This window comes from Pipistrellus kuhlii, unplaced genomic scaffold, assembly GCF_014108245.1.
Source record: "Pipistrellus kuhlii isolate mPipKuh1 unplaced genomic scaffold, mPipKuh1.p scaffold_m20_p_22, whole genome shotgun sequence".
NCBI lineage: Eukaryota > Metazoa > Chordata > Mammalia > Chiroptera > Vespertilionidae > Pipistrellus > Pipistrellus kuhlii.
Window position 1 is genome coordinate 3,682,718 of NW_023425521.1, and position 24,637 is coordinate 3,707,354.

A 24,637-nucleotide genomic window follows, 5' to 3' on the forward strand; every position below is an offset into this window, starting at 1 on the left:
TGAGATGTATCAAGCGCAACAATGCATTTGGTATTTCTCCCTGCGCAACGCCAGGACAAAAAGGTGAAGCTTCCCCGCCCTGTCCCAGGCTCAGCACCTGCAGCCAGTCCGTATTGTTTATTTAATTCAATGACATTGTCCCACAAAGCCTCCCGGGGGCAGTGTTCGCAGGCCCGCTTTCACTTGGCAGTAGGGCAAAACCGAAGCCTGGGGCCGCCTGTTGGGGGCAGGTGGGCACTGACCAGGCACAAACCTGCGCCTCCCCTGGTCTGACCGCTCCTCGCCCTCCTACACTACAGCTTCCCGAAGCTGTCCAGGCCGTTGGGACACCCCTAGGGTTGGTTAAACGCTGGTCACCTTAGAGCAACGAACTAAAGACAACTGGGACACCCACACTGGAGCTTCAGTGAACCAGCAAGTGAGGGGCTTGGCAGTTAGACGGGAGGGGCGGGAAAGGCCTGGCATTTTCCACAGACCTGCGTGTCGAAGTGGCTCGCTGTGGGCCGGCCTTCAAACCACACATGAGCGTCTTTGAATGCAGGCATGTATGGGCAACAAGCCCGATACAGACCTCCGTCCAGACCGGGGCGGCTTTTTCTGACCAGCTCTCTCCCAGCCGGGGGCCATGGGGATTCGCCAGGGAGTCAGGGATCTAATGCAGTCAATCCAAAGGCAGGAGATAAACACAGACACGCGTGTCTGAAAGCCCAGTGTCAGCAAGTAGAGGCGGCACAGGTACGACAGTCACCCCCAGAGGCAGGTCCCAGGTCCTTCCCTTGTTTGGTTCTACCAGCCACGGCGCCACCATCCTGCAGAGCGCCTGAGGGGAGGCCTTGAATCCCAAACGGTGGTTCTGACCTGAGGTTCTGGGAGGGGCTGCAGCCACTGAGCCGGTCCCCGAAGCCCTGGTGGTGGTGCTGCGGGTGGGGCAGGGTCCCCACCGTGAAGGACAGTGGAGTCCGAGGGCCACGTGGGTGTGGAGGGAGGCACGGGGGCCTTTCCGGAGATCTGTTTCTTCCAGAGGAGCCCAGGCCTGTTTCCATTCCATGACCTGGGTCACCCCAGGCAAACCCCAGGAGCTGCTGTGCACCCCAATTTCGGAGGCAGTCAGGCTAGGACTTGGCCCAGACAGGGAGTGTTTCCAAGTTTCGGGTCCTGCCCCAGGTAGGAAAGAGCTGGGCACCGTCTTCTCCGATCTCAGGAGCTGCCCTGGGCCCGCTGCCTGGGCCTCGGGGCTGTGCCTGACGTCTCAGAGGCTGTAAGGCGAGCCGCCGCCTCTGACTCCTCTGTCTGCGGAATGCAGGGAACACCTTGCTGAGAACAGCGGCTTCTTTGGTCTGGGTATCTCGGAGTCAAGGAGTCAAAGGTCAGCCATGATCCTTGGTGCCTGCAGGTTGCAGGGCAGGGACAACAGGAGAAGGGAGGCCCCCAGAGGCCCGATGAAATCCCAATCCAGTCTTCCGAGAGCAGGCAGATTGCAGCAGGTGGCACACCCCGATGCCAAGCACACATTTCTTCCAGCTTCGGGGCCTGCAGAATGAACCTGGCCAACCTCACCAAAACCCTCAGCCTCAAACAGCTCTGCCAGCCTGCAGAGCATGGCTGCAGTTGGTAAGACTAGACAGTCTGCCTCCTGGCTAAGACTTCCTTCCCCCTGCAAGTAGCCGAGGGGGGGAAAGCAGCCAGGAAACCCTCCCACCACATTATCCACCCACTTCCTTTCTCCTAGAACAAAAGTTACTTACATACAAACCTGGATGTGGGTTGCTGACAATTCCACAGCAAATCCTCCCTAAGCCAGTTGGCTGGGCACAAGTGAGGAAGAGGAAGTCCGGCCCGAACAGTGACCGGAGGTCCCCCTACTGTGGGAAACTGGCAGCATCAATAACCATCGCCGCCACAAAATCCACCGAACATCGTCGGTGAAGCCACTCGGACAATGGCAACATGAAATCACTTCTGTTAAGTTCAGATTGGCGTCTAACCACCACTCCTTGCCATTCTTGCAGGCCGTCTTGGGAAGGAGCACAAGAGGTGTCAAAGGGTTGGAAGGCACAGGCCAGGGGCCTGGGAACCCACACCGTCCCTGCCCAGCCACCCTGGGGGCGAGGGTGCTGGCTCTTCGCTCGAAGACGAGCTAACCAGACCTTGCACTGACATGGTCTCCACAAAGTCCCAAATGCTACAAGGAGGTCAGAGGTCCCCTTCAAACTGCCAGTCACCCCTGAAATGGAAAAACAATCTCATGGGGGACTCAAGACTATAAGATTGGCAATAGCTGGCTAAAGAGTTGGCAGGATGACTTCCAACAGGGGGCAGGCCAAGCGGATGGAGATCCTTCTCCATTTAATGAACCTGCTTCCACAGAGCATCACTGTTTCTGAATGCAGAGAAGCCTCCGAGTAGGACTGGCTCCACCGAGGGCTCCACCTGCAGTCTGAGACCTACGCCCTCCCCAAAGCTTGGCACAGCCCCGCCACCTTACTCTGCCTTCTCGAAGCCAATCGTTCCAGCCAGTTCAGAAGGGGAACTGGACAGACTTGCCCACATCCTTTCTCCTGCTCCCCCAAGAACAGCCAATGCCTGCTTCCAGAAGAGAACCATCACTGTGGCACTGTGTGTGCCTGGCACTGTCCTGGAGCCTAATTTTCAGGAATGATCTGGATTCAGCTTTTCACTAGAGACCGGACATCCTTGTACATTTGGAACATGAAAGATATTTAAAATATTTATATATATATATAATATATACTTTTATTATTCACCCGTTAACTCCATAATATGCCAATCACGAGCTTAGTTTTCAGCAGTTACATTCCCTTGATCACGGCTGCATAAGGATGTGATTAACTGGAAAACAGGGAGACCAGAGACACGGCCAGAGGTGACATCACGCAGCCTACGCCATCGCAAAACCATTGTCAAGTTCAGCGGCGGTTTGGTTAAGCCGGTTCACTTCTGTTCCCTTTGCCAGGGATTCTCACGTTTGTGAACATTGGACCAACAAGTGGTGGGGTTCCATTTCCTGGTTTGAATTCTCAGTGGTTTTATCCAGAATCTCACTGGCACCTGGTTACTGTAACACCAGCCCAACCTAGGAGAGCCAATCGGAGAGGCAGGGTTGAGTTGACAGTTGTTTGAAGCCTCTCCCACTTCCCGACCGACCGACCGACCGGCCCGAAGTGCCAATGGCTGAGCCCAGTGCTGGCTGTGGGAGCCGAGGCTCACGCTCAGCCTATACGGCGACCACTCCTTCAGGAGAGCAGCTGCACCGGTCAGTGGGCCTCTGTCCAGCACTCATTTTGCTAACCGCTGACCACACCATGGTCCTGGGCTGAGGGGGGTGGAAGGAGGGCTGGGACGAGGGCAGCAGCGCAGCAGAGGGAAAATCCTCAATCCTCACACTCCAGACTTCCTGGCTAACAGTGGGCAGCTCATCGCTGAGACAGCCCCAGTGCCCTGCCCCAGCCTGCGGAAGTGACTCCCGGTGGGAAGAGACGCTGGAGACGACCTTCCTGCTTCTATGGCTCTGGAGCCCAACCCTCTGCCACCCCCTCCCCCAGGCTGGCCATTTGGGGAAAGGGGCTTTTCAGGGGCCAAACGCCCGTTAACAAGGCCCAGACTGAGGCCGGATCCCAGACCAGGCCCTGCCTTTGCTCCACCGGCTCCCCGGCCAGGCAGGCCCAGGCGCTTACGTACCTTCTCCGCCCCCATGCTGGGGCACTTCCAGTTGTAAAGGTAATACTGCAGGTTGCCATCCCCTATGCCGAACTTCAGCTTCTCCAAGAAGGTTTTGTTCTCCATGAGATCCAGTGCATTGAACACGTCAAACCCTTTCTGTAGAGCAGCAAGGACCAGGAGAACAGGTGAGGAGAGGTGAAAGCTGCCTCACCTTCCTGCCCTCTTCTATCCTGTCAGACCACCCCAAGGTGGCCACAGAGCTCTCTTCCCTCAGAGCTCTGGCTGCTGCCGTGTTGAATTCCAGCTCCAGAGCGCCCGCTCGCCAGTGCCGGCTCTCAGGACACTGAGGCCATCCTACCTGCCTCTCCCCGTGAGCCTCCAAGCTCACTGTGTACGCAGTGTCCAAGCCACTGCTCCCATTGTTCCGGCCGCACCTCCCTGAAATACTCGAGTAACTCCCACAGTCCTCGCTGGAGACCACGCCGGAACCCTTCCTTGGAGGAGCTAGCTCCTGTCAGCACCTGCACTGCTCCCTCACTCCCTGGACACCTCAGCTCAGGCCTTCAGTGCACACCTGTGATTCCAGAACACCTGGTGTGCGGCGTGGAGACTGTGACGAAGACACTTCCTACACCTCACCACCTTGACCAGAAGCTCTCCCAGGGCGGGGACTGGACTAGCTCAGCGGTCGCCAACTGGTGGTCCGTGGACCTCTAGAGGTCTGTGAGGTCCGAAAGGTTGCAACCGCTGGTCTAGCTGCCCCGCAGGGCTGGGCTCCCTTTAGGCAAACCCATAATGAAGGCCTGACTGAGGACGACTTCTTGGGGATAAGACACCTGGCCCCTCCCCCATGCTCTCCAGCCAGCGCTCCAGTGACTCACCCGGACAGAGACCAGTCCCCATCCCGCTGGGGAGGCCTAAGGACCCCTCTCCGCCTGGGCGGGCCTGCTATCAGGCTCCTTGGCAGCCTCCCGTGAGAACGGAACTCACTGAATAAACCAGGAGGAGTCAATGCCTTCACTTCGTGTGGCTGCTCCTTGCTCCCTCCTAGTTTCTAGCTGCTGGCTGACCACTGCCGGCTCTTCCCTAAGCAGAGCAAGAGGACAAGGCAGGCTCAGCTCTGGCCCATGGCAGCTACCTCCCTGAGCTGTGCTCCCCGCCGTTCCGCTACCACTGCCCCAGAGCCGGCCCGCCCTCCGGCCCGCCCCTCACCATTTTGGCGAGAACAAGGGCGTCACTCATGAGGTCGAGAAGAGGGGTCTGGGTGTGAACATTGTAGAAGGAATAAGCAGCCTTTAGACTCTTGTGGGTGGGATGGTTCATGATGGTGGAGGGAAGCGTGTAAAAGCTCAGGAAATCCGTCACCTCCCCGCTTGCGCTCTGGGGGGAAGAAGCGAAAGAAGGCACCGTCACACGCACGGGAATCCGCAGTCTGGCACACGTGTTCTCCTGCTCTCCCGCCACCCACAGGCAGCTCTGCCCCTCAACAACTGGGCGGAAACTGAAACGGAATATGCAGGAGGAGAAGAGACTCTGGCCGGGGCACTTGAGGACAGAGCCAGAGGAAAATCCAGGCTGGAATGTGGGAGCAGCTCTCTCCTGGCCTGCGCCTCCCCGGAGACTTCTCATGGCTCACATTCCCCCAAAGTGCGGCCCCAACGCCTGGCCAGCTCTGCCTCAGGCCACGACAGGCCAGGCCCGCAGGCTGACCCGAGAGGGCTCTGTGCTGTCACCAACGGGGTGGTGGGAGGGAGAAGGGCTCACAGCTGGCCAGAGGGATCATTTTAGCAAATGCAAACTACAACTTCCTGTCATGGGGAGGAGCAAGCATGGACGGCCAAGGAAGTCTAGGTGCCAACATGCCCGTCAGTCGGTTCCTCAGTCACTGAACCAGGAAACCTCGCCACTCTGTGAACGGCCACTCACCTCCACCACAAAAGTGTCAATGATATTTTCCTGGGGGTAGAACCAGTGCTCCACCTCCTCCTGGCTCATGACTGGCGTGAGGTGGAACTGCTTCAGGTACCTGCTGAGGAGCTGGTGAACTACTGGAATGTCCTTTTTTTCCATTGGTCGCAGTCCAGCTGTTTTGGGAGACTGGAAGGAAGATAGACAAACAGCATCAGATGTGCTGTGAGCACCCGGACTCCTCTCAGGTCCTATAGGCACCAGAAGTCAAGTCTCCCTCGTTACCGGCTTTGGATCTTTCCACCCAGGCCCTCACACAGAGTCCTGCCACCCATGGCAACTCCCTCTCGCCCTCCAGATCCGCTCAGGTACAAGTCTTGCTTCTCCAGCGTCTTTTGGCCTTTTCCCTCCTGCTTAAGGCTGTGGCTTCAACCTCTCATCCACATACCCCAGGCCGTCTTCCTAAGAAACACAACCCACCACACCACTTCCGTGTTCCAAACTCCTCCACACGGAGCACAAGACCTTCCACCCCTGCCCCGGCTGGCTGCTCTGACTGTGCCTTCTGTCCTTCCAGTTCAGTGTCCTCAACAGAGCAGTTCTGCCTCCCTGGCTCCCCCCTCCAGGACCCTGGACAACACCGGAAGACGTTTCCGGTTGTTACAACTAGCAGGAGAGGTACTACCAGCATCTGATGGGAGAAGCCAGGGATGCGGCTAAAGCATCCTACATGCTGCCCAGGACAGCCCCCAGGACAGAGAATTACCAGCACAAATGTGAACGGTGCCAGGATGGAAGGAAGCCAGACCACCCGATGGGTGTGATGGGGAGGCCCAGCCAGTGCTACCCCCGGGCTTCCACGAAGACTTTCTAGGCTCCTTTCCTCTGAGCCCTCACCACCCCCTCCGCTGAACTGAATCTCGTCCTACACTTGTCTCTCCTATGGACTCCGAGCACCCACAGAGGCTCTCAGCTGCAGGCTCTGGGGAACCCGGGCCCACATCTGACAGGGGGCTTGTTTTATCCACTTGGATGCCACTGTACTAGCAGTCCCAACAGAACACTCATACAATTAAATACAGAAGAAAAGCACTAATTTCCCGGAATTTACCCTCAAACAGAAAAGAAAAAGAGGTTTCCGTGGAATGAGGCCCTGTGATGCTCTGAGGCTAATACTGGGGCTGAGAGGATATTCCCAGCCTCGATCTGTAAAGTGGGGTCAGCCAAACCTGAGAACAGGGTGGCGTTGTAACGTACATGCCTCGGGCACTGCCTGATGTAACCCCTCCCAGGTAGGCACTGCTTTTAAAACAGCAGGCTCAGGACTTGCCGCTGCTGAAATTGCTCACTCATCCTGCTGCTGCCGGGGAACATGACTGACTTGTTTCTACAAGGCGCTCCCCAATGACCCCGCTGCAGTCATGCTGAGGCTCCTCGGCCGCGGCGGGAGAGCAGAGGCATCCTTTGGTGGCTGCACACCTTAAGAATGCTCTCTAATGACCTAGGAATCAGGACAACCCTGTCACAATAACCGAAACCCGGCTCCCGAATCTGCGGCTTTTGGACAGTCCCTCAAAACGGGACACGAATGACCCCAATCCAGTGGTGGGTGAGCTTGATCCCAGGGTGACTAATCCAGCTGAGTGGCTTAACCCAGTCCAGGCAGGCAGGCCTCTCACAAGCCAACACCCAGTGACTGTGCTGCTGCCTGAAGAGGCCCGAGGGGGCAGGAGCGTCTGAAGACCCATTAGGACCCGGAAGCCAGGTGCACAAGGAGAGCAGGGAAGACTTGTTTTGCTGGGAAACTAGGCAAATGGAGGTCCAGAACACATAACCAACTCCCTCCGGGTGCCCATCCTTTGATGGGCAAGTCTGGATGGAGGCACTGGCGTTAGAAATCTGCCACGTCAGGCAGAGGGGGCAGCAGACACTCTGGCTTGGTTACACTGGGCTCTGGGAGGTGGTGCGGTTCAGTGAGTGGACTCGTCCTTCCATTTAGGCACATTTAGGCTGAAACTGCAGAAAAGAGGCGTTCTCTGAGCCCATCAACAGAGAAGCTAGCCCAGGTGCAGGCGAACTGAGGAGTCAAACTAAAATAAAGCCCTTGCTACAGGCGTAGAAAACAACGGAAAAGGAAAGTCAGCAATCTGGAAACTATGGGTTGAGTCTGTTTTCTGACCCCTCCCCCAACCCCAAGCCTTGCTCCTCTCCTGCTGAGGACCAGGCTCCTCGGCTCTCCTTGCCCCTGCCCAGCGCCCGGAGCACCACTGGCCTCTGGCAGTCGGTAGAGCTTCATGGTTCGCTGCATGGTCATGTTTCTGCTCAAGTGGGAGAACTTCACTTCAATCAGCTTCCGTGGGTTTAAGGACCGATGCCAGTACCTGTGGGGACACAAATGTCCTCTCCTCAATGGATTCTGGCAAGTCCCATTAAGAGAACAATGACTATTTTTAACAAAAAAGATAAATTAAAAAAAGACAAAAAAAACCCAAACAAAACAAAACCAAAAAAACCCAAAAAAAACATTGGCAGAGATCCCCAGATGGCCAGCAGGTGGCACAAGAGACGCACATCTCTTGAGCCAGTGGCATCGCCCTGCTCTCCAACACCCTCCACCTGCAGTGACTGGGGTGCGGCCGGAGCTCTTCCTGGATTCTTTCTCCCTGTTTTTCTTTCTCAATTTCAAACGCAACTCCTGTTACAGTAGCTGTCTGGGAAGAGCACGCCCCACTCTGGAATCCAGTCAATGGAAAAGACATAAAGCACTTACAGTTCTCTACCAACGGTTAGCTGCCTCCTCCCTCCTCTACTGCAGTTGCCTGTGTTTTTACTTTCGAAGTTCTCAAGGCACAGACTGCGATTGTTTCAAACAACCTTCTGAGTCAGAGGTTCTTGGGTCGCTCGGGGATCAGACACGCTCTCTTTGGCCCACACAATATTCAAAACAAGCCGAGGCCGGTTTGGCTCAGTGGATAGAGCGTCGGCCTGTTGACTGAGGGGTTCGATTCCGGTCAAGGGCATGTACCTTGGTTGCGGGCACATCCCCGGTGGAGGTGTGCAGGAGGCAGCTGATTGATGACTCTCTCTCATCGACGTTTCTAACTCTCCCTTCCTCTCTGTAATAAACCAATAAAATATATTTACAAAAAAAAAAAAAAATTTTTCAAAACAAAACTGAGCCAACCATTTGAAACTTGCGGACACTTACCATAAAAATCCAGATTTGGGCTTGTCCTTAAAAACTAAAACAAAACCCCAGCAGATTGACCTCTGATTTCCAAATGGCAGGAATGGACAGGAGCTGAGGATGACTAATCCCTTTGGAAAGGGCATGATGTCCTTTCCAGTCTGCCCTTCCTAATGCACTCCTCCACGCTTCCCCCTGCTCCCGCGGGTACCCACAACCCCTCCTATCAGACAGCAGAGGGCAAGCACTGGGCTGAGGCAGAGACGTGACTGCCAGTGACAGCTCAGCTAAGCGACTGCCGGTACTCCGGGGCCGGAGGAGGACGGTTACCTGCAGGTGCCGACAGGCTTTGGTAATACCACCCCGGCAGTGTAAACAGCTTGGAAAATGCCCTCCAGGTGAACCCGCCGGGTTATCTCCCGGATCAGGACAGGAGCCACCCTCTTGGAACGCAGCTTCTTGTGGACACACAGGAAGTTGATCTCCACCATCTTCTTATCTCTAAAGGGAGAGAGACCGTGACCAGGCTTGGATCAGGTAAGGCAATCCCTACGAGCACGTGCAGCCACCCTGCAGGGACCGGGCCTTCAGCACAGGCTCAGCAGTCGGGACTCGGACTCTTTGCCGTGGCTCTGCTGCCCCAGGCAAGGAGCCGCTCTCACCACAACCCAGACTCTACTTCCGGAGGTTAAGTGGGACTTAAGCAAACTGCTCTACTGAAGGCACCGCCAGCATCTCCCTGGTGGATCTGCATGGCAGGCTGGGGGAGCCCCACCAGCAGATAGAAAAACTCACAGAGTAAGTCAAGGCACTGCAAGGAGTTTGACACCAACAAGAATCCACAACCCATAAGTCTAGAAGACTATGGCAGATGGTCTTCACTCAGGGAGAATGAAGGCCCCATGACTATCTGAATGAGAGGCCCCTGGCTCCAGCCCATTGCTGAAGCTGCTCAAGTACATAAACATGTGCTAATGCAAGTGCAAACGGAGCTCCTGGTCAGGTCGTGCGCTGGCCCTCAGGGAGCCCAGGTCCCCGACAAGAGCATCAGCAACAGCTGAGAGAGAAACAGTTCTTACTATGAGTTTCTATTCCCAGGGCCTGAGTTCCCCCGCTTCATGGACCTCCCCTCTTTCTTTTGTGGATGGTGTGTGTACCTGTGCTCCTTCCTCTCCCTCCCAGACCGAGCAGGATGGTAGGGATGTGGGAGTTGGGGGACAGTGCTGGTGCTTACGTGTCATAGATGTGGATGTTTGCTGGGATGGCGCTGATGAACCCAACCAGTTTTCGACTTGAGACCACTCGAACCCCACAGTGCCACTGGGGGAGCCAGCCAGGCGGCCGGAGAGCCCTGGAAGAGACAGGGGCTGTGGTGCCGCTCGCCAGCAGGCAGGGCGGGCTGTTTGGGGTCCACAGCTGAGTTTGGTTCTAACCTTCTGCTACTGCGTCCCTGGGGGCTAGCACCCCCATTCCCTTTAGGGCCAAGCCCTCCTGGACACAATGGGAATGAGTCACAGTCCCTTCTGGCTGCTCAGCCCACTTGGCCTACATACCCACCCAATCGAAGGCTGTCATACTGAGGCTTTACATCAGATCCAACTCCTTTGTATTCACTCACTCTGACAGCGTAAGTAAACCGGCCTCCTTGGCTCTGAGTCCGGTGGGTCCCATGGTTGGGAGCCCATCATGGAGCCGCTGAAGCACTGGTCTGCCTCTGCCCTTCGGGCCATCACTCCCCTTTCTGCTTGCCGGTCTTCCTTTCCCTCCTCCATCCCTCTACATTCCAGCCTCTCTACTCTTCAACCTCCTTCCTCCCCCTTCCTGGATGTTACATGTGGCCCAGGATGATGGATGGCTCAGCCACACAAGGCCATTTTCATACAACCGAGCGTACTCAGAAAATGGACAGAAAATGATCCCTTCTTGATTTTTAAAATATCAGTAGCTTTCACTGCTCTTCCCCTTCTTACATAAAATCCCATTGAGTAGATGATCTTTTCTTCTGGTAACAATTCCACAGTCTCCCTCACTCAGTCATTCTATCTTAAATAAGGTTTCGACGCTAAGCTCCACTAGAAGCAAGTCTCCTTCAGATGCAGGAACTAAGAAATTACACACTAACTTGCCATTCAAAGGGGATGAAAAATCTGAGGCCTGTGGTGGGTCTGCTCTATGGCGTGGCCCAGAACTGTAAGGAAGCCCTTAAACTCACCATAAGAGAAATTCCGGGGAATAATCAAATCGGAACATGTTGTCATCATCTTCCACATAATTCTCATTCAGGAGGGTGTATAATTCTTTCAGCTGCAGAGAAACAGGTGCTGTCTTAGAGGTATTCTGCCAGATGGGGGCCAACTCTGACACCCTGGGGCTCTACGCTTTTCAGAAGGACAAGGCAAACTTCCTTTGCATCCCAGGCATGGAAGGGACTCTTTTGAAACGAGCACATGAGCACCGCAGTTGTAATAGGAAACTGAGCCTCAGGGGTAGAGTGGTCCACTTAAGTACATAAAGTGACAGACAACCAAGGAAGCCAACCAACTAACCACCACCTCCTTGTTAAGACAAGGGAATGAATGAATGAATGAATGATGAACAAGCAAAATGTGGCCCTGGCCAGTGTGGCTCAGTTGGGTGGGCACTATCCCATGCACCGAAGGGTCGCTGGTTCGATTCCCAGTCAGGGCACATGCCTAGGATCCGGGTTTGACATGTGCCCTGAATCCAGGAGGCAACCGACAGATGTTTCTCTCGGTTTTCCTCCCCTCCTCGCCCCCGTCTCTCTCCCCCCATTCCTTTCTCTCTCTAAAACCCATTAAAAAAAAAAAAATGAAAGCTTAAAAAAAGGATAGCCACTTTGAAGAGCTAAAGAGAAGCCAAGTGCTATTTCTGTGGTGCTGGGGAGGCCCCAGAGGCAATGCTAGCAGATGTGTGTGTATGTGCGTGTGGTCTGCTCAGACCTGTTTGGCTCAGCTGTAAGAGAGTCCTCGAAGAAGGCTTGAGGTGACGCTGCCTCCATGCCGGCAGGGCTCGCTGTGAAAGCGCCCAATCCACACTGCGGCCGGCCTGGGACTACTCACCACGCCACGGTCCCCCAGGTCCAAGGCGTCCCAGGTGAAGCCCTGGGGCAGGGTGTAGGGCTCCTGGCGGATGTTGTCTTTGTCAGGCTCCACGGGACCATGGGTGTTCACTACTTCTCCTGGAAGAAGAGACAGCCATGAGCCTTTCCCGCTGCCTCCTGGGGGAGGGAAGGCGCTCGGTTCCCAATCAACCAGGACAAGTCCCTCCTGTCCCCAGGAACCCCATCCGAAGAACACTCTGTGCTTGGCAGCTGCAGGCCACCTCTGAGCGTCCCTTGGCCCCTCACTAAGGGCCAATTCATGGCAAAACTTCAGCACAATCACTGGCAGCCAAGGTGGCTGGTTTTCTGGAAATCCTTTTCTATCTCCTCTGGTTACTGAGTGACAAACATTAATCTTGACTAATTTGGCTTCCTGCCTCCTGGTTGGTGCAGAGAGTGCTGTCATGGCCCTGGCCCATCAACCTCGACGAATTTAGAAGAAGTTGTAACAAAGCTGCTTTTGTGACAACAGCAACCATGTCCTAGGCCCATTCCTGAACCAGATGACGGCATCGAGGCGGCAGGCTGGATCCTGGCGCTGCAGCCGTGGCTTCTACAACGTGGCCAGTGAACGGCTGCTGCCAATCAGGTCCTCAGGGTCTGCGGAGTCCTGCGAGGACCTTTAGGCTGCATCACCGTCCACACAACACTGCCGGGAAGCGAGGCTCTGACACGACACCCCACCCGGACACACCGCTCCTCTGCAGGATGTGGAGGGAGTGCTTGGGTGCTGAGGAGATACAGCCCCGATCCCCTCCCACTGCCCAGCCAGTCATTTGATAAACGCTGGACATCAAACACTCAATTTTGGCTGTTGGAGCTATTTAGTTTCTACAATTCAGAGCTTACTTATGTTCACACATAGAAGAATGCAGCGTTTAGTACATTTTGAAAACTGAGTTTTCAAACAAGTACCCTGTTTGCTTCTAGCATAGGACACTGTAGACACTTCATGCTTTTACCATCTTTCAAACTCCTGGCCAAATAGATCCTTCTAATGTGTAACAGGCAGCTCAACCCGCCCAGTAGCATATCTGTGGGGCAGGTGAAGTAGAAACGGCCAGCTATGGCTGTGAATTGAGGACAACACCGTCAGCACTAAACATCCAACTCTTACACTCACGTTTACTGAACACCACTGTGTACCAGACATCATGCACTCGGATATAGCCAGGAAAAGACAAGGTCCCCAACTCTACAAGATGTACCACCTTCTGGAAAAATATTCAAGAAATGAAACATGACAAACATGCTAAGGGTCACAAACTGGGAATTACAGGTGACACTGGGGGGATTACATGGCAGAGAAGCAGCCGGCTGCCTACTGACAATCTGGCTCCCCAGCAGGTTTGGTTAGGCAAGAGCTGGTATTTGTCTTCCTTAGTTTAGAAGCTGGCCTTTTGGTTTATCCATAAAGTGGCCCTTGAGAAGAAATTCAATATAAGTCAATCCACTTCCGATTCACTGCCATATAAAACCTGAGTGTACAAAGCCAAGGGCCAGGTCCTTGGAAAGTACCGAGGATTTCTACTCTCATCTAGTTGCAAGTTTATTTTTCCTTACATTGAACTTTCTTTTCCAAAATACATTTAACTTCAGAATCTTTTTGCTATTATTATTTTCCTAACAATTTCATGGATAAGATACCAGTGGTCTTCCCCATGGTACAGTTAGCTATGCCCCCTTATCAGCAGGGACATGTTCTGAGAAATGCATCGTTAGGAGATTTCTCCTAGTGCGAGTATCACAGAATGCAGTTAGACCAATCCAGATGGGATAGCTACCACACACCTGGGCTCTACTGTATAGCCCATTGCTCCAAGGCTACAAGCTCGTACGGCACAATACTGCACAAACAACGCGACATTAAATCAAGCACAAGAGAAAATGATGGAATCAAGAAATGTGGTAAATACAAGATGTAGAAGGCTGTTGTCAGCATAATACCACGTACTGTTTTCAGCAAACGACTTTTCTATAAGTAGAAAGAGTATACTCTAAAATAACAATAAACAGCATAGTTTAGTAAATATATAAATCAGTAACATTGTCAGTTATTGTTATCAAGTATTATGTACTATACACCAGTGTTTCCCAACCTTCTCTCATGATGAGAATCACCTGGTGGAGTTGTTAAAACACAGATTCCTGAATCCCAACTAAGAAGTGCTAAACTAGAATTTTTGGGAACATATAGGTAAAATTGTATACTTAACTAGTGCTCTAAGACAGATTTTATATACAGAGCACTAAGTTAGGTATGCAATTTTACCTATATGTTCTCAAAAATTCTAGTTTAGCACTTCTTAGTTGGGATTCAGGAATCTGTGTTTTAACAACTCCACCAGGTGATTCTCATCATGAGAGAAGGTTGGGAAACACTGCTATACACAATTACTTGTGTTAGTTTTTTTAAAATATATTTTTTATTAATTTCTTACAGAGAGGAAGGGAGAGAGAGAGAGTTAGAAACATCAATTAGCTGCCTCCTGCACATCCCCTACTGGGGATGTGCCCACAACCAAAGTACGTGCCCTTGACCGGAATCGAACCTGGGACCTCTCAGTCCGTAAGCTGACGCTCTATCCACTGAGCCAAACCGGTTTCAGTGGCTTGTGTTATACTTTTATACAACTGGCAGTGCAGGTGTATTTACACCAACATCACCACAAATACATGAGCAATGTGTTGTGCTACAATGTCATTAGGGAATAAGGCTTTTTTAGTTCCATTATAGTCTTATGGGACCACCATTGTATATGTGGTCCATTTTTTTAAAAAATTTATTTTTATTGATTTCAGATAAAGGAAGGGAGAGGGAGAAAGCGTTAGAAACAACCATGAGAGAATCATTGATGGGTTGCCTCTTGCATGCCCCCTACTGGAGATCGAACCCACAACCCAGCCATGTGCCCTAACCGGAAATCGAACTCAGGACCTCTTGGTCCATGGGACGATGCTCAATCCACTGAACCATACCAGCCGGGCTGTGTGGCCCATTCTTCACTGAAACATAATTGTGAAGCACATGATTGTACTATAATAATCCTAAGGCCAAATCTTTAAATTTAGGCTGGTTAGACTAGGTCCTGTGTGCAACAACCATTTCCATTCACTCCTTCACCACTTGTTCATGAAATCTTAGAATGCACCGGTTCTGTGGCAAGAGCTGGCAAATGAAATGGACAAAGGCGACTTTTAAAAAGTAAAATGAGCCCTAGCCAGTCTGGCTCAGTGGACAGAGCATTGGCCTTGACTGAAGAGTGCCGGGTTCGATTCTGGTAAAAGGCCTGAGTTACAGGCTCAGTCCCCAATGGAGGGCATGCAGGAGACAGCCAATCAATGACTCTCTCTCATCATTGATGTTTCTGTCATTCCTTTTCCCTTCCTCTCTGAAATCAATAAAAATATTAAAATAACAACAACAACAACAACAACAACAAAGTAAAATGAGCCCTGGCCATGTCGCTCATTTGGTTAGAGCATTGTCCTGATATGGCCAAGGTTGTGGATTCCATCCTTGGTCATACAAAAATCGACCATGAATGCATGAATAAGTAGAACAACAAATTGATGTCTCTCTCTCTCTCTCCTCCTCCTCCTCCTCCCTCCATCCCTCTCTAAAAATCAATAAATAAGAGATGCAAATCAAAAAAACAATGCAGTACCATCTCACACCTGTCGGAATGGCCAACATCAACAAATCAACAAACGACAAGTGTTGGCGAGGTTGCGGAGAAAAAGGGACCCTCGTGCACTGCTGGTGGGAATGCAGACTGGTGCAACCACTGTGGAGAACAGTGTGGAATTTCCTCAAAAAATTGAAAATGGAACTCCCATTTGACCCAGTAATTCAACTCCTAGGAATATATCCCAAGAAACTAGAAACACCGATCGAAAGGATACATGCACCCATATGTTCATAGCAGCACAATTTACAATAGCTAGGATTTGGAAACAGCCTAAGTGCCTGTCAGCAGATGACTGGATCAAAAACTATGGTACATCTACACAATGGAATATTATGCTGCCATAAAAAAAGAAGGAATTCTCATCATTTGCAGCAACCTGGATGGAATTGGAGAACGAACATCATGCTGAGTGAAATCAGCCAGTCAATGAAAGAGAAATACCACAAGATCTCACTCATTTATGGATAATAAAGAACATTATAAAATGATGAATCAAAAGAGATATAGAGACAATAAAGCAACAAGCAGACTGCCAAATTACAGCGGGGAGGGTAGGGAGATCTGGGGAAGATAAGAGATCAACCGAAGGACTGAAGGACTTGTATACATGCATATAAGTACAACCAATGGACACAAAACTCTGGGGAGGGAGGGCATGTATGGGAGTGGGTATATGAGGTATATGTAAATAATTGTATATGTAAACAATGGTATATGTACACAGATAATAATTTAATTAAAAAAATAAAAATGGCCGGGACCGGTTTGGCTCAATGGATAGAGCATCGGCTTGGGGACTGGGGGGTCCCAGGTTCGATCCCGGTCAAGGGCATGTACCTTGGTTGCGGGCATGTCCCCAGTAGGGGGTGTGCAAAGAGGCAGCTGATCGATGGCTCTCATCGATGTTTCTAACTCTCCATCTCTCTCCCTTCCTCTCTGTATAAAAATCAATAAAGTATATTTAAAAAAAAAAATAATAAATAAATAAATAAAATAAAATAAAATAAAAATGGGGGGGCAATAGTAAGATATGTACACAGATAATAATTTAATAAAAAAATAAGGTAAAATAATAAAAAATAAAAAATATTAAAATAAAATAAAATCAATAAATTAAAAAAAACTTTAAAAAACAAAAATGGCCAGGACCAGTTTGGCTCAATGGATAGAGAGTCGGCTTGGGGACTGAAGGGTCCCGGGTTCGATTTCGATCAAGGGCATGTACCTTGGTTGCGGGCATATCCCCGGTAGGGGGTGTGCAAGAGGCAGCTGACCGATGACTCTCTCATCGATGTTTCTAACTCTCTATCTCTCTCCCTTCCTCTCTGTATAAAATCAATAAAATATATTTTTTTAAAAAAATGAAATGATATGATCTGAAAAAGAGAACAAAAATTTTATTTGGGAGCACAAAGAACTGTTACATAGCCTAAAACAATTGCTGTTTAGAAGGCCTTTAAGTGGGGGAATTTAGGGTGATTTTTAAGAATTCTAGGTCTCTTTAGTGGAAAACAATTTATATCAGTCCCAACAAGGTAAGGAGTGGTGAAAACACGGCTCACTTGAAATACTTGAATTTTACAATCATTAGCCCATTTCAGTGGAAAATATGAAGGCAACTCTAGAAATCACACAACTCTAAGGGCACTCGCAGGAGGAGGAGGGGAGTCAGTCACGCAGAGCAGCTGACACCAGTAACGTGGTCCTTTATGGGCTGCTTCACGGAAATAATGGACTTAACTGGCCAGGGACCTAAAAGGCAGACTGATCTGATGCTCAGAGCGCCTACTCTGCCACAAAGCCCCACCCCACACACTGCCCAGAAGGCATGCTCAAAAGAAATGGCACTGAGCATGCTCAAAAGAAATGGCACTGAGCATGCTCAGAAGAAATGGCACTGAGCATGCTCAGAAGAAATGGCACTGAGCATGCTCAGAAGAAATGGCACCGAGCATCGTTGCATCAGGGACCCTGGGGGCAACTGTGTGGCTTGCTCGTGAACTTTCTGAAAACAAACAAACAACGACAACAAAAATGCAGCACTTTCTATAATTACAGGTAGAGAAACTGAGGCAAAAAACAAAGAATAACTGGACTGAAGAGAAACAGAAGCCTATTACTTAATTCGCTTCATCCCCAGGTTTCACTGTCTGTAAAAAAGGGAGCAAATTCCCAGTGAAAATAAAACCAACCCCAAACCCCATCTGATAATGAGCCAAAATATTCGGCAGTCAACACACATCTCTCCATGCACTTCGCTCAGAGGCAGAGCATGTGGCTCTCTGAAGGGGAAGAGGTCATGGGAACTGGCTACCAGGAATGCTCTACGAACAGCATTACTGTGACCCACAGCCCCGCTCGAGGGCTTAGGCACTGGGCCTGGACCTACGTGACTGCGGCAGCCCGACAGACCAGGTGGACGGGTTGGGACAGGTTCTGGAATAGAGCCTCCTTGCATGGCCATCCAGCAGTGTTTTGCCTGTAGGGACGTTCCTCAGCTCACTTCTGAATTGCCCAAGAACTGCATCTGCTTTAGAGCAGAGCTTCTGAAACTTTCAATATGGACACAATCCCCCTGACAGTTCTGATTCTAAAGGTCTGGAGTGGGGCATGAGATTCTGAATTCTATAACCCTTAGGCAATGCCATCCTGCTGGTGTGAGAACCAGTTTGAGTAGCAAGGCTTGAACTGAGTACTCCCCACCACTGGAGTAGACGAATCTCCCTGGGCACAGCTGTCCCTCACCAGTCGTTGGCCCGGCCCCTGCCCGCCTCCTCCTCCCCACCAAACACACTGTCAAATCACACTGTGTTTCTGGAGAGGAGCAGTATCATGAACACCCTAAGGTCATCCATTCACTTTTGGTGTTGAAAAAATACGTTTTTTTCCAACAGACTTACTTTCCCAGCCACACAGAAAACAGGAGGTGGGCTATCAATGGGCCCAGAATCATGATGTAACCACTCCAGAAACTTTGTCAACAGTGACCCTCTGAAGTTAGCCATCAAGGTTAGCTGGAGCTTGGTCTCAGCAGGTCAGCTCTAACTCTGCTATGTCCAGTCTCTTCTGGAATCCTTTTAGATTTTCTAGCTATCCCACTCTTTTCTTTCTTAAGGGGTGCCAACCAAACCTGCATATGGTATTCCAGTTGTTGAACCATCATCGTTAAGTAAACTGTCAAATCACTTTGTATTTAGTAAACATGCATTTGCAAGAGATAAGGGGAAGAGGCTGAGGATTTCGCCGTCCCAGGATTGAAGGTTTGCCCAGATAAACACAACAGTCTCTCCATAAAGTCTATGTGGGAAGACAGAACATGGGCAGACATCCCCATTCATCATGTGCCAATGCATTGTTTTTCTTTGTAGATTCGTACTGGATGATGATGAACTGAAGGAGCCATTATTTGGTTTCAGTGTGCTACTGTGCAACGATAAGGTCCCTGAACAATAGCCTTTTCTATACTGTACTTTCACGACTACCCCCTATAAATAACCCCCAAGGCACTCCAGGACAATATAGCTCGCACAAATTAAGTATGGAACCCTCAGCACAACTCTACTGGAGAAGAAGCACATACATACCCAGTTTGGGGACAGGCTGCGTGTCCCAGAACTGGTAGCTTCTTTTGCTGGCCTCCTCCAATGTTTTGGCAGGGCCCTGGCCCACAGAAAACAGTTCAATGGCCTTCTGAATTTCCTGGATCCTCTCTGCTGGCAAAGAGTTCATCTAGACAAGACAAAGTCGGGGAGAGAAAAGGCTCATTATGTTAATAAGTACTTTTGATTAATTATAGGTTCAACAGTTAAAGGAGTACAGCTTGCCTGGCCGGTGTGGCTCAGTGGTTGAGCTTCAGCCCACGAATCAGGTCATGGTTCAGTTCCGGTCAGGGCATATGCCCAGGTTGTGGGCTTGATCACCGGTGGGGGGTATGTAGAAGGCAACCATTCAGTGATTCTCTGTCATCATTGATCTCTCTCTCTCTCTCTCTCTCTCTCTCTCTCTCTCTCTCTCTCTCTCTCTCCCTGAAATCATCAATTAAAAACACACACAATATATTGAAGGGATACAACTCAACGAAGGGGAATGATTCCTCTATCCCAATTCCAGAGATCACATATTGTACAACTGGAGAAAGTTGTTGATGAGCAAAACAATGAGGGGTGTTTCCTGCAGGGTTTCTCCCCTTCTTATGATGTTTGATGGCAGAATACATGTTCAGTGTAAAATTCCAAACAATGCAGGAATGTGTAATACATATAGAAAGTAAAAATCCAACAACCCCATCCCTCAAATATAATCCTTGTCATCAACAGTCTTAATTTGAGAGGTAGAAGAAGCAAGTATAATTTGACTTTTTTATATGCAAGCTCCAAACACACACACACACACACACACACACACACACACACACACACTTTCAAAAACTAAAATTGGATCATATAGTATTATTCTAAAAACTGCTCTTTAAACACTGTGTCTAAGAGACCTACGCATGTGGCCACACAGACTTGCCCATTCTAACTACTGTGCATGGGCCATAGTTAATTTAGCCAATCCCCCACCAATGGGCATTTTGGTGGTTTTGTTCTTCAGTGCTACAAGCATGCTGCAATGAACTTTCTTGTACATCTATTTTTGCTCATTTGGATATGTATTCCTGCAGGATAAAAATCTAAGAAAGGAGGTTTGCTAGATTGACAGGTATTCGGATTACATTTGAAACTATAATATATTTTGTCAACTTTCCTCTAAAACCAGGTTAATAAACCAATAAATATTGTTATGAGAACATGTTTCTCCAGACTCTCATAATAAAATTTAACAAATCTTAATCTCTGTCAATCTAGGGGGGGAAAAAGACTGCTTTAATCTCTATTTCTTTCATTTTGAGTTTAATCATCTTTTCATAGACTGACTAAACATTTATATTTTTTCTTTGTAAACTGTCCACTCATTTCATTATTTTAAATTGATTAATATATTTATTTACCCAGTTTATTGTTTATCTTTTTAAAAAATCTTTTGACTTTTTATAGATATGTTGTAATTTGTCATTTTTAATGGCTCCTGGTTTTTATAATTATAAAAATATGCATAATTTTTTCTAACACTATTTCCTCCCACTTAGACTGTGAAGGAAAGGAAGACTATAAACCAACGTGTTTACACTGACTTGGGAGTTAGGATTGTCAACGTAAGACACATTTAAGCCTGTAGAGAATTTTTATGAATTTACTTGAGCTAAACTGACGACAAATGCCAGGAAGCAAAATCTCAACTGATTGAGAAAATGCTCCAGAGAATGGCAGTTATGTGCCTTATTTTATAAATTACAGAGGAGGAAATGTAAGGGGTTACCTAAAATCCACTGGTGATAGCTTAGGGAAACGGGAGGAAGTGGGAGAATCTCTGGGCCTGGATAAAAAGTAAACCTAATAAACACATACTTCTTTTACATTTACGTGTATAGGATGGTTAACAATGAACGTAATAACTATAACAATGAGAGATTTTGTGGTCTTTGCTCTGGTGCAGTGGGGAAGGAGCGAGGAAGGAAAGAAATTACAAAAAGGTGTGTTATAAATGTAGATGCCAAAGACCACAAGATAAGCTCAGTTAAGGTAAAGATTTACTGGGGAAGATACTGGCCTAGAACATTACCCATCATGACTCATTTTCAGATAGAAAGTGTATGTTTGTCTTTTTTTGTTTTTTGTTTTTTTAAATATATTTTATTGATTTTACACAGAGAGGAAGAGAGAGGGATAGAGAATTAGAAACATTGATGAGAGAGTGTCATCAATCAGCTGCTTCTTGCACACCCCGCACTGGGGATGTGCCCGCAACCAAGGTACATGCCATTGACCGAAATCGAACCCGGGACCTTTCAGTCCGCAGGCCGACGCTCTATCCACTGAGCCAAACCGGTTTTGGTGGTCTGTTTGTTTTTAAATATATATATTATTGATCTTTTACAGAGAGGAAGAGAGAGGGATAGAGAGCTAGAAACATCGATGAGAGAAAAGCATCCGTCAGCTGCCTCTTGCACACCCCCTACTGGGGATGTGCCTGCAACCAAGGTGCATACCCTTGACTGGAATCGAACCTGGGACCTTTCAGTCCCCAGGCCGACACTCTATCCAGTGAGCCAAAAAAGCCAGGGCAAGTGTTTGCTTTTTCAATATATTTTTATTGATTTCAGAGAGGAAGGGAGAGGGAGATATAGAAACATCAATGCTGAGAAACACTGATTGGCTGCCTCCTGCATGCCACCTACTGTGGACTGAGCCCACAACACAGGCATGTGCCCTCAACCAGAACCGAACTGGGACCCTTTGGTCTCAGGCTGACGCTCTATCCACTGAGCCAAACTGACTAGGGCCAGTTAGAAAGTTTTAATTTCAGACCATCCTATGTGGTTACTATAGACCTTTGAGCTTGTAAGGTGTGCCCTGCAGGCCTCCCGAGCTTGTCAGATTTAGTATGTGGCCCCTTTCTCACCCACAGGATTATAAGTGATTTTAGTTTTCTTCCTCTTGCTATGATTTCCCCCCTAAATTCTCTACAATAAACTACTTCACTTTTATAAAGAGGAAAAAATGGAAGAGCTATGTAAATGGTGGTTTATTAATATTTTCTAATTTCAAAGAGAACCATTTTGATATGGGCTCAGGGTCACACCCTCCACCCAAATGCACATCCCCAAACAAAAATAAAAATCCTAAAGCCAAAGCATAGGCTCAGGCTAGGATTCCTGAATGAAAAACCTAGGTAAGCCACCTCTCTCATCTTTAGGACGGGAAGACTCCCATCTACCTTGTAGGGATGTTCAAGTGCCTGGCAACAACCTAGCCCGCTGTGGACAATATGATGGTTTGTTTTTTTTCCATAGGGAGTGTGATACTGAAAAATTACTTGAAGTCATATCTTAATAAGATAGAAGACTGAAGTTGGAGTATAACATTTGAGTCATGAAACAAAGTGTAGATAGACTGGAATGAGACCAAATTTCTCATGACACTTATCAACTGTTTGAGAAGCTATTCTAAAAGAGGAATTATGGGTTATGAACTTCCCCCATCTATTCTAAAGAGGATAGGACTAGCCCTGGCCGGTGTGGCTGAGTTGGTTGAGTATCATCCTGCACAACAAAAGGTCATTGGTTCAATTCCTGGGCCAGGCACATACCCAGGTTGCGGGTTCCATCCCTGGTTGGAGTGTGTATGGGAGGCAACCAACCAGTTAAGCTCTCACATCAATGTTTCTCTCTCTCCCTCTCTCTTCCTCTTTCTCTAAAGATAAATTTTACAAATATATTTAAAGAGGATAGTACTAACATGAAATAATAGTGTGTGTGTTTTTTTTTAATGTTGTTTTATTTATAAACAAAACAATCCTTGCTAATACCTCCAGGTCCAGTCTTAGGTTGAAAACTCTAGGCCAGTGGTTCTAGCTAGTGGAACTGGGAAACTGACTGTGTGACTCATGATGTTCATTACAATGACTATGCATTGACCATTTGTATGCCATTAGTGGCAGACCTTTGAAAATTATACTCAGAATATCGTAGCAGTTAGTAACTGGTTAAGAGAAAGCTTGCAATACATAAAGGTCTGCCTTAAAAAGAATAGGCCTGAGCAGAGATTTAGATGGAAAAGGCTGAGAACCTCTGCTCTAGGTAACGGGCTGGCACAGCGAAACGACTCTCCACTGGCACCTTGCACGGTACTGCATGTATGTGCCTGCGCATCCTCAGAGGACACCATGCTTGGGAGTCAGTGTCTAACCTGCTGTGTCTTTTTTTTTTAAAATATATTTTATTGATTTTTCAAAGAGAGGAAGAGAGAGGGATAGAGAGTTAGAAACATTGATGAGAGAGAATCATCGATCAGCTGCCTCTTGCACACCCCCTACTGGGGGTGCGCCAGCAACCAAGGTACATGCCCTTGACCGGAATCGAACCTGGGACCTTTAAGTCCCCAGGCTGACGCTTTATCCACTGAGTCAAATCGGTTCTGGCTAACCTGCTGTGTCTTAAGGTATGAGAGCAGATTCATCTCCTAGGTCTAGGGTGGCAGAGGGCGGCAGAGGGACCCAAGCCCTCCATCTTTAAGTAATGCCAGTGGAGACTGTCAGCCTAAATCGTTTCTACACATTTACCCCAAACCCTTCTCGTCTGAAAAATCAACTCTCAGCAGCAAGAAAACAGAGCCTCCTTGTTACCTTCACATGCTGATCCTGGGCTGAGTCTGTCTCGCTGCCTTTCTCTTTCTTCTTCTTTTGTTTCTTTTTCTTCTTTTTGGCTCCAGTGTCATTGGCTGGACTCAAACCACTGTAAAACAAGTAAATACCAATGCAGGGTTTAAAAAAAAATCATCTGTTTTGGGCTACACTGACAAAGAGCTTTCTGTGGAGCCAGGCCTTCCTTAATCAAGCCTTTGGCTTCCGAGCAGACTAGAGAATCACCCAGGTTCCCAGAAGAGGCATTTGGAGGACACCAGAACACACAGCTCTCCTCCCACTGCCATCAGCTCCAGGGAGGGAGTGCTGTGCAAGGAATGTCCTAGTTGTCTGAAAGGGCTGTTTCTATTCTTGTTTTTATTTTCTATGATTATTTTCTTCAGACTGTCAGGTTGCTGGCACCAAAGGCAAATGTTAACAGGGCATTCATACCACCAAGAGCCCTAAATTTAAAAGGATGACACCCAAATAATAGTCTTTGTGGAAACCCTTCCTCACCCCACTTCTACCCTCCCCATGCATTAGCTTTAACGAGTTTCCCTGGCTGAATCTAAAGCACAAGGCAATGTTGGAAATGAAGGAAGCAACGAAGAAAAAGGTAATTTAACATTGCTGTGTCCAAAATAGTGACACAATCTTGAAAAATGCCTAAATCAGGCCTGCAGGATTGAGGACAACTGTCAGCTGATTAAGGCGGTGAAATCATCAGTCAACATCCAGTAGTAGGGACCTTGGGAAAAGTGAAGCATCGGCCATTCCTGCACAGAGAGATTACGTGAAGCCTGAGGGTGAGCATGAACGTGG

General features: G+C 49.0%; 1 protein-coding gene across 2 annotated transcripts in view; it reads right to left on the bottom strand.

Moving 5' to 3' along the window:
- Nucleotides 1-2,736: 2,736 nt before the first annotated feature.
- The window catches only part of NMT1 (N-myristoyltransferase 1), a 38,576-nt gene continuing 16,675 nt past the window's right edge, over nt 2,737-24,637 (bottom strand). The window contains exons 2-12 of one of the 2 annotated variants that reach the window (XM_036450635.2): nt 23,816-23,924; nt 19,174-19,318; nt 11,857-11,975; nt 10,989-11,080; nt 10,011-10,127; nt 9,107-9,277; nt 7,862-7,970; nt 5,608-5,778; nt 4,894-5,061; nt 3,700-3,837; nt 2,737-3,094 (exon numbers count right to left, since the gene is read on the bottom strand). In XM_036450635.2, the coding sequence (XP_036306528.1) occupies nt 3,074-3,094; nt 3,700-3,837; nt 4,894-5,061; nt 5,608-5,778; nt 7,862-7,970; nt 9,107-9,277; nt 10,011-10,127; nt 10,989-11,080; nt 11,857-11,975; nt 19,174-19,318; nt 23,816-23,924 (1,360 nt within the window). In that variant the 3' untranslated portion in view covers nt 2,737-3,073. The remainder of the gene's footprint in view (nt 3,095-3,699; nt 3,838-4,893; nt 5,062-5,607; nt 5,779-7,861; nt 7,971-9,106; nt 9,278-10,010; nt 10,128-10,988; nt 11,081-11,856; nt 11,976-19,173; nt 19,319-23,815; nt 23,925-24,637) is intronic. The other variant, XM_045586187.1, reaches the window with a different exon arrangement.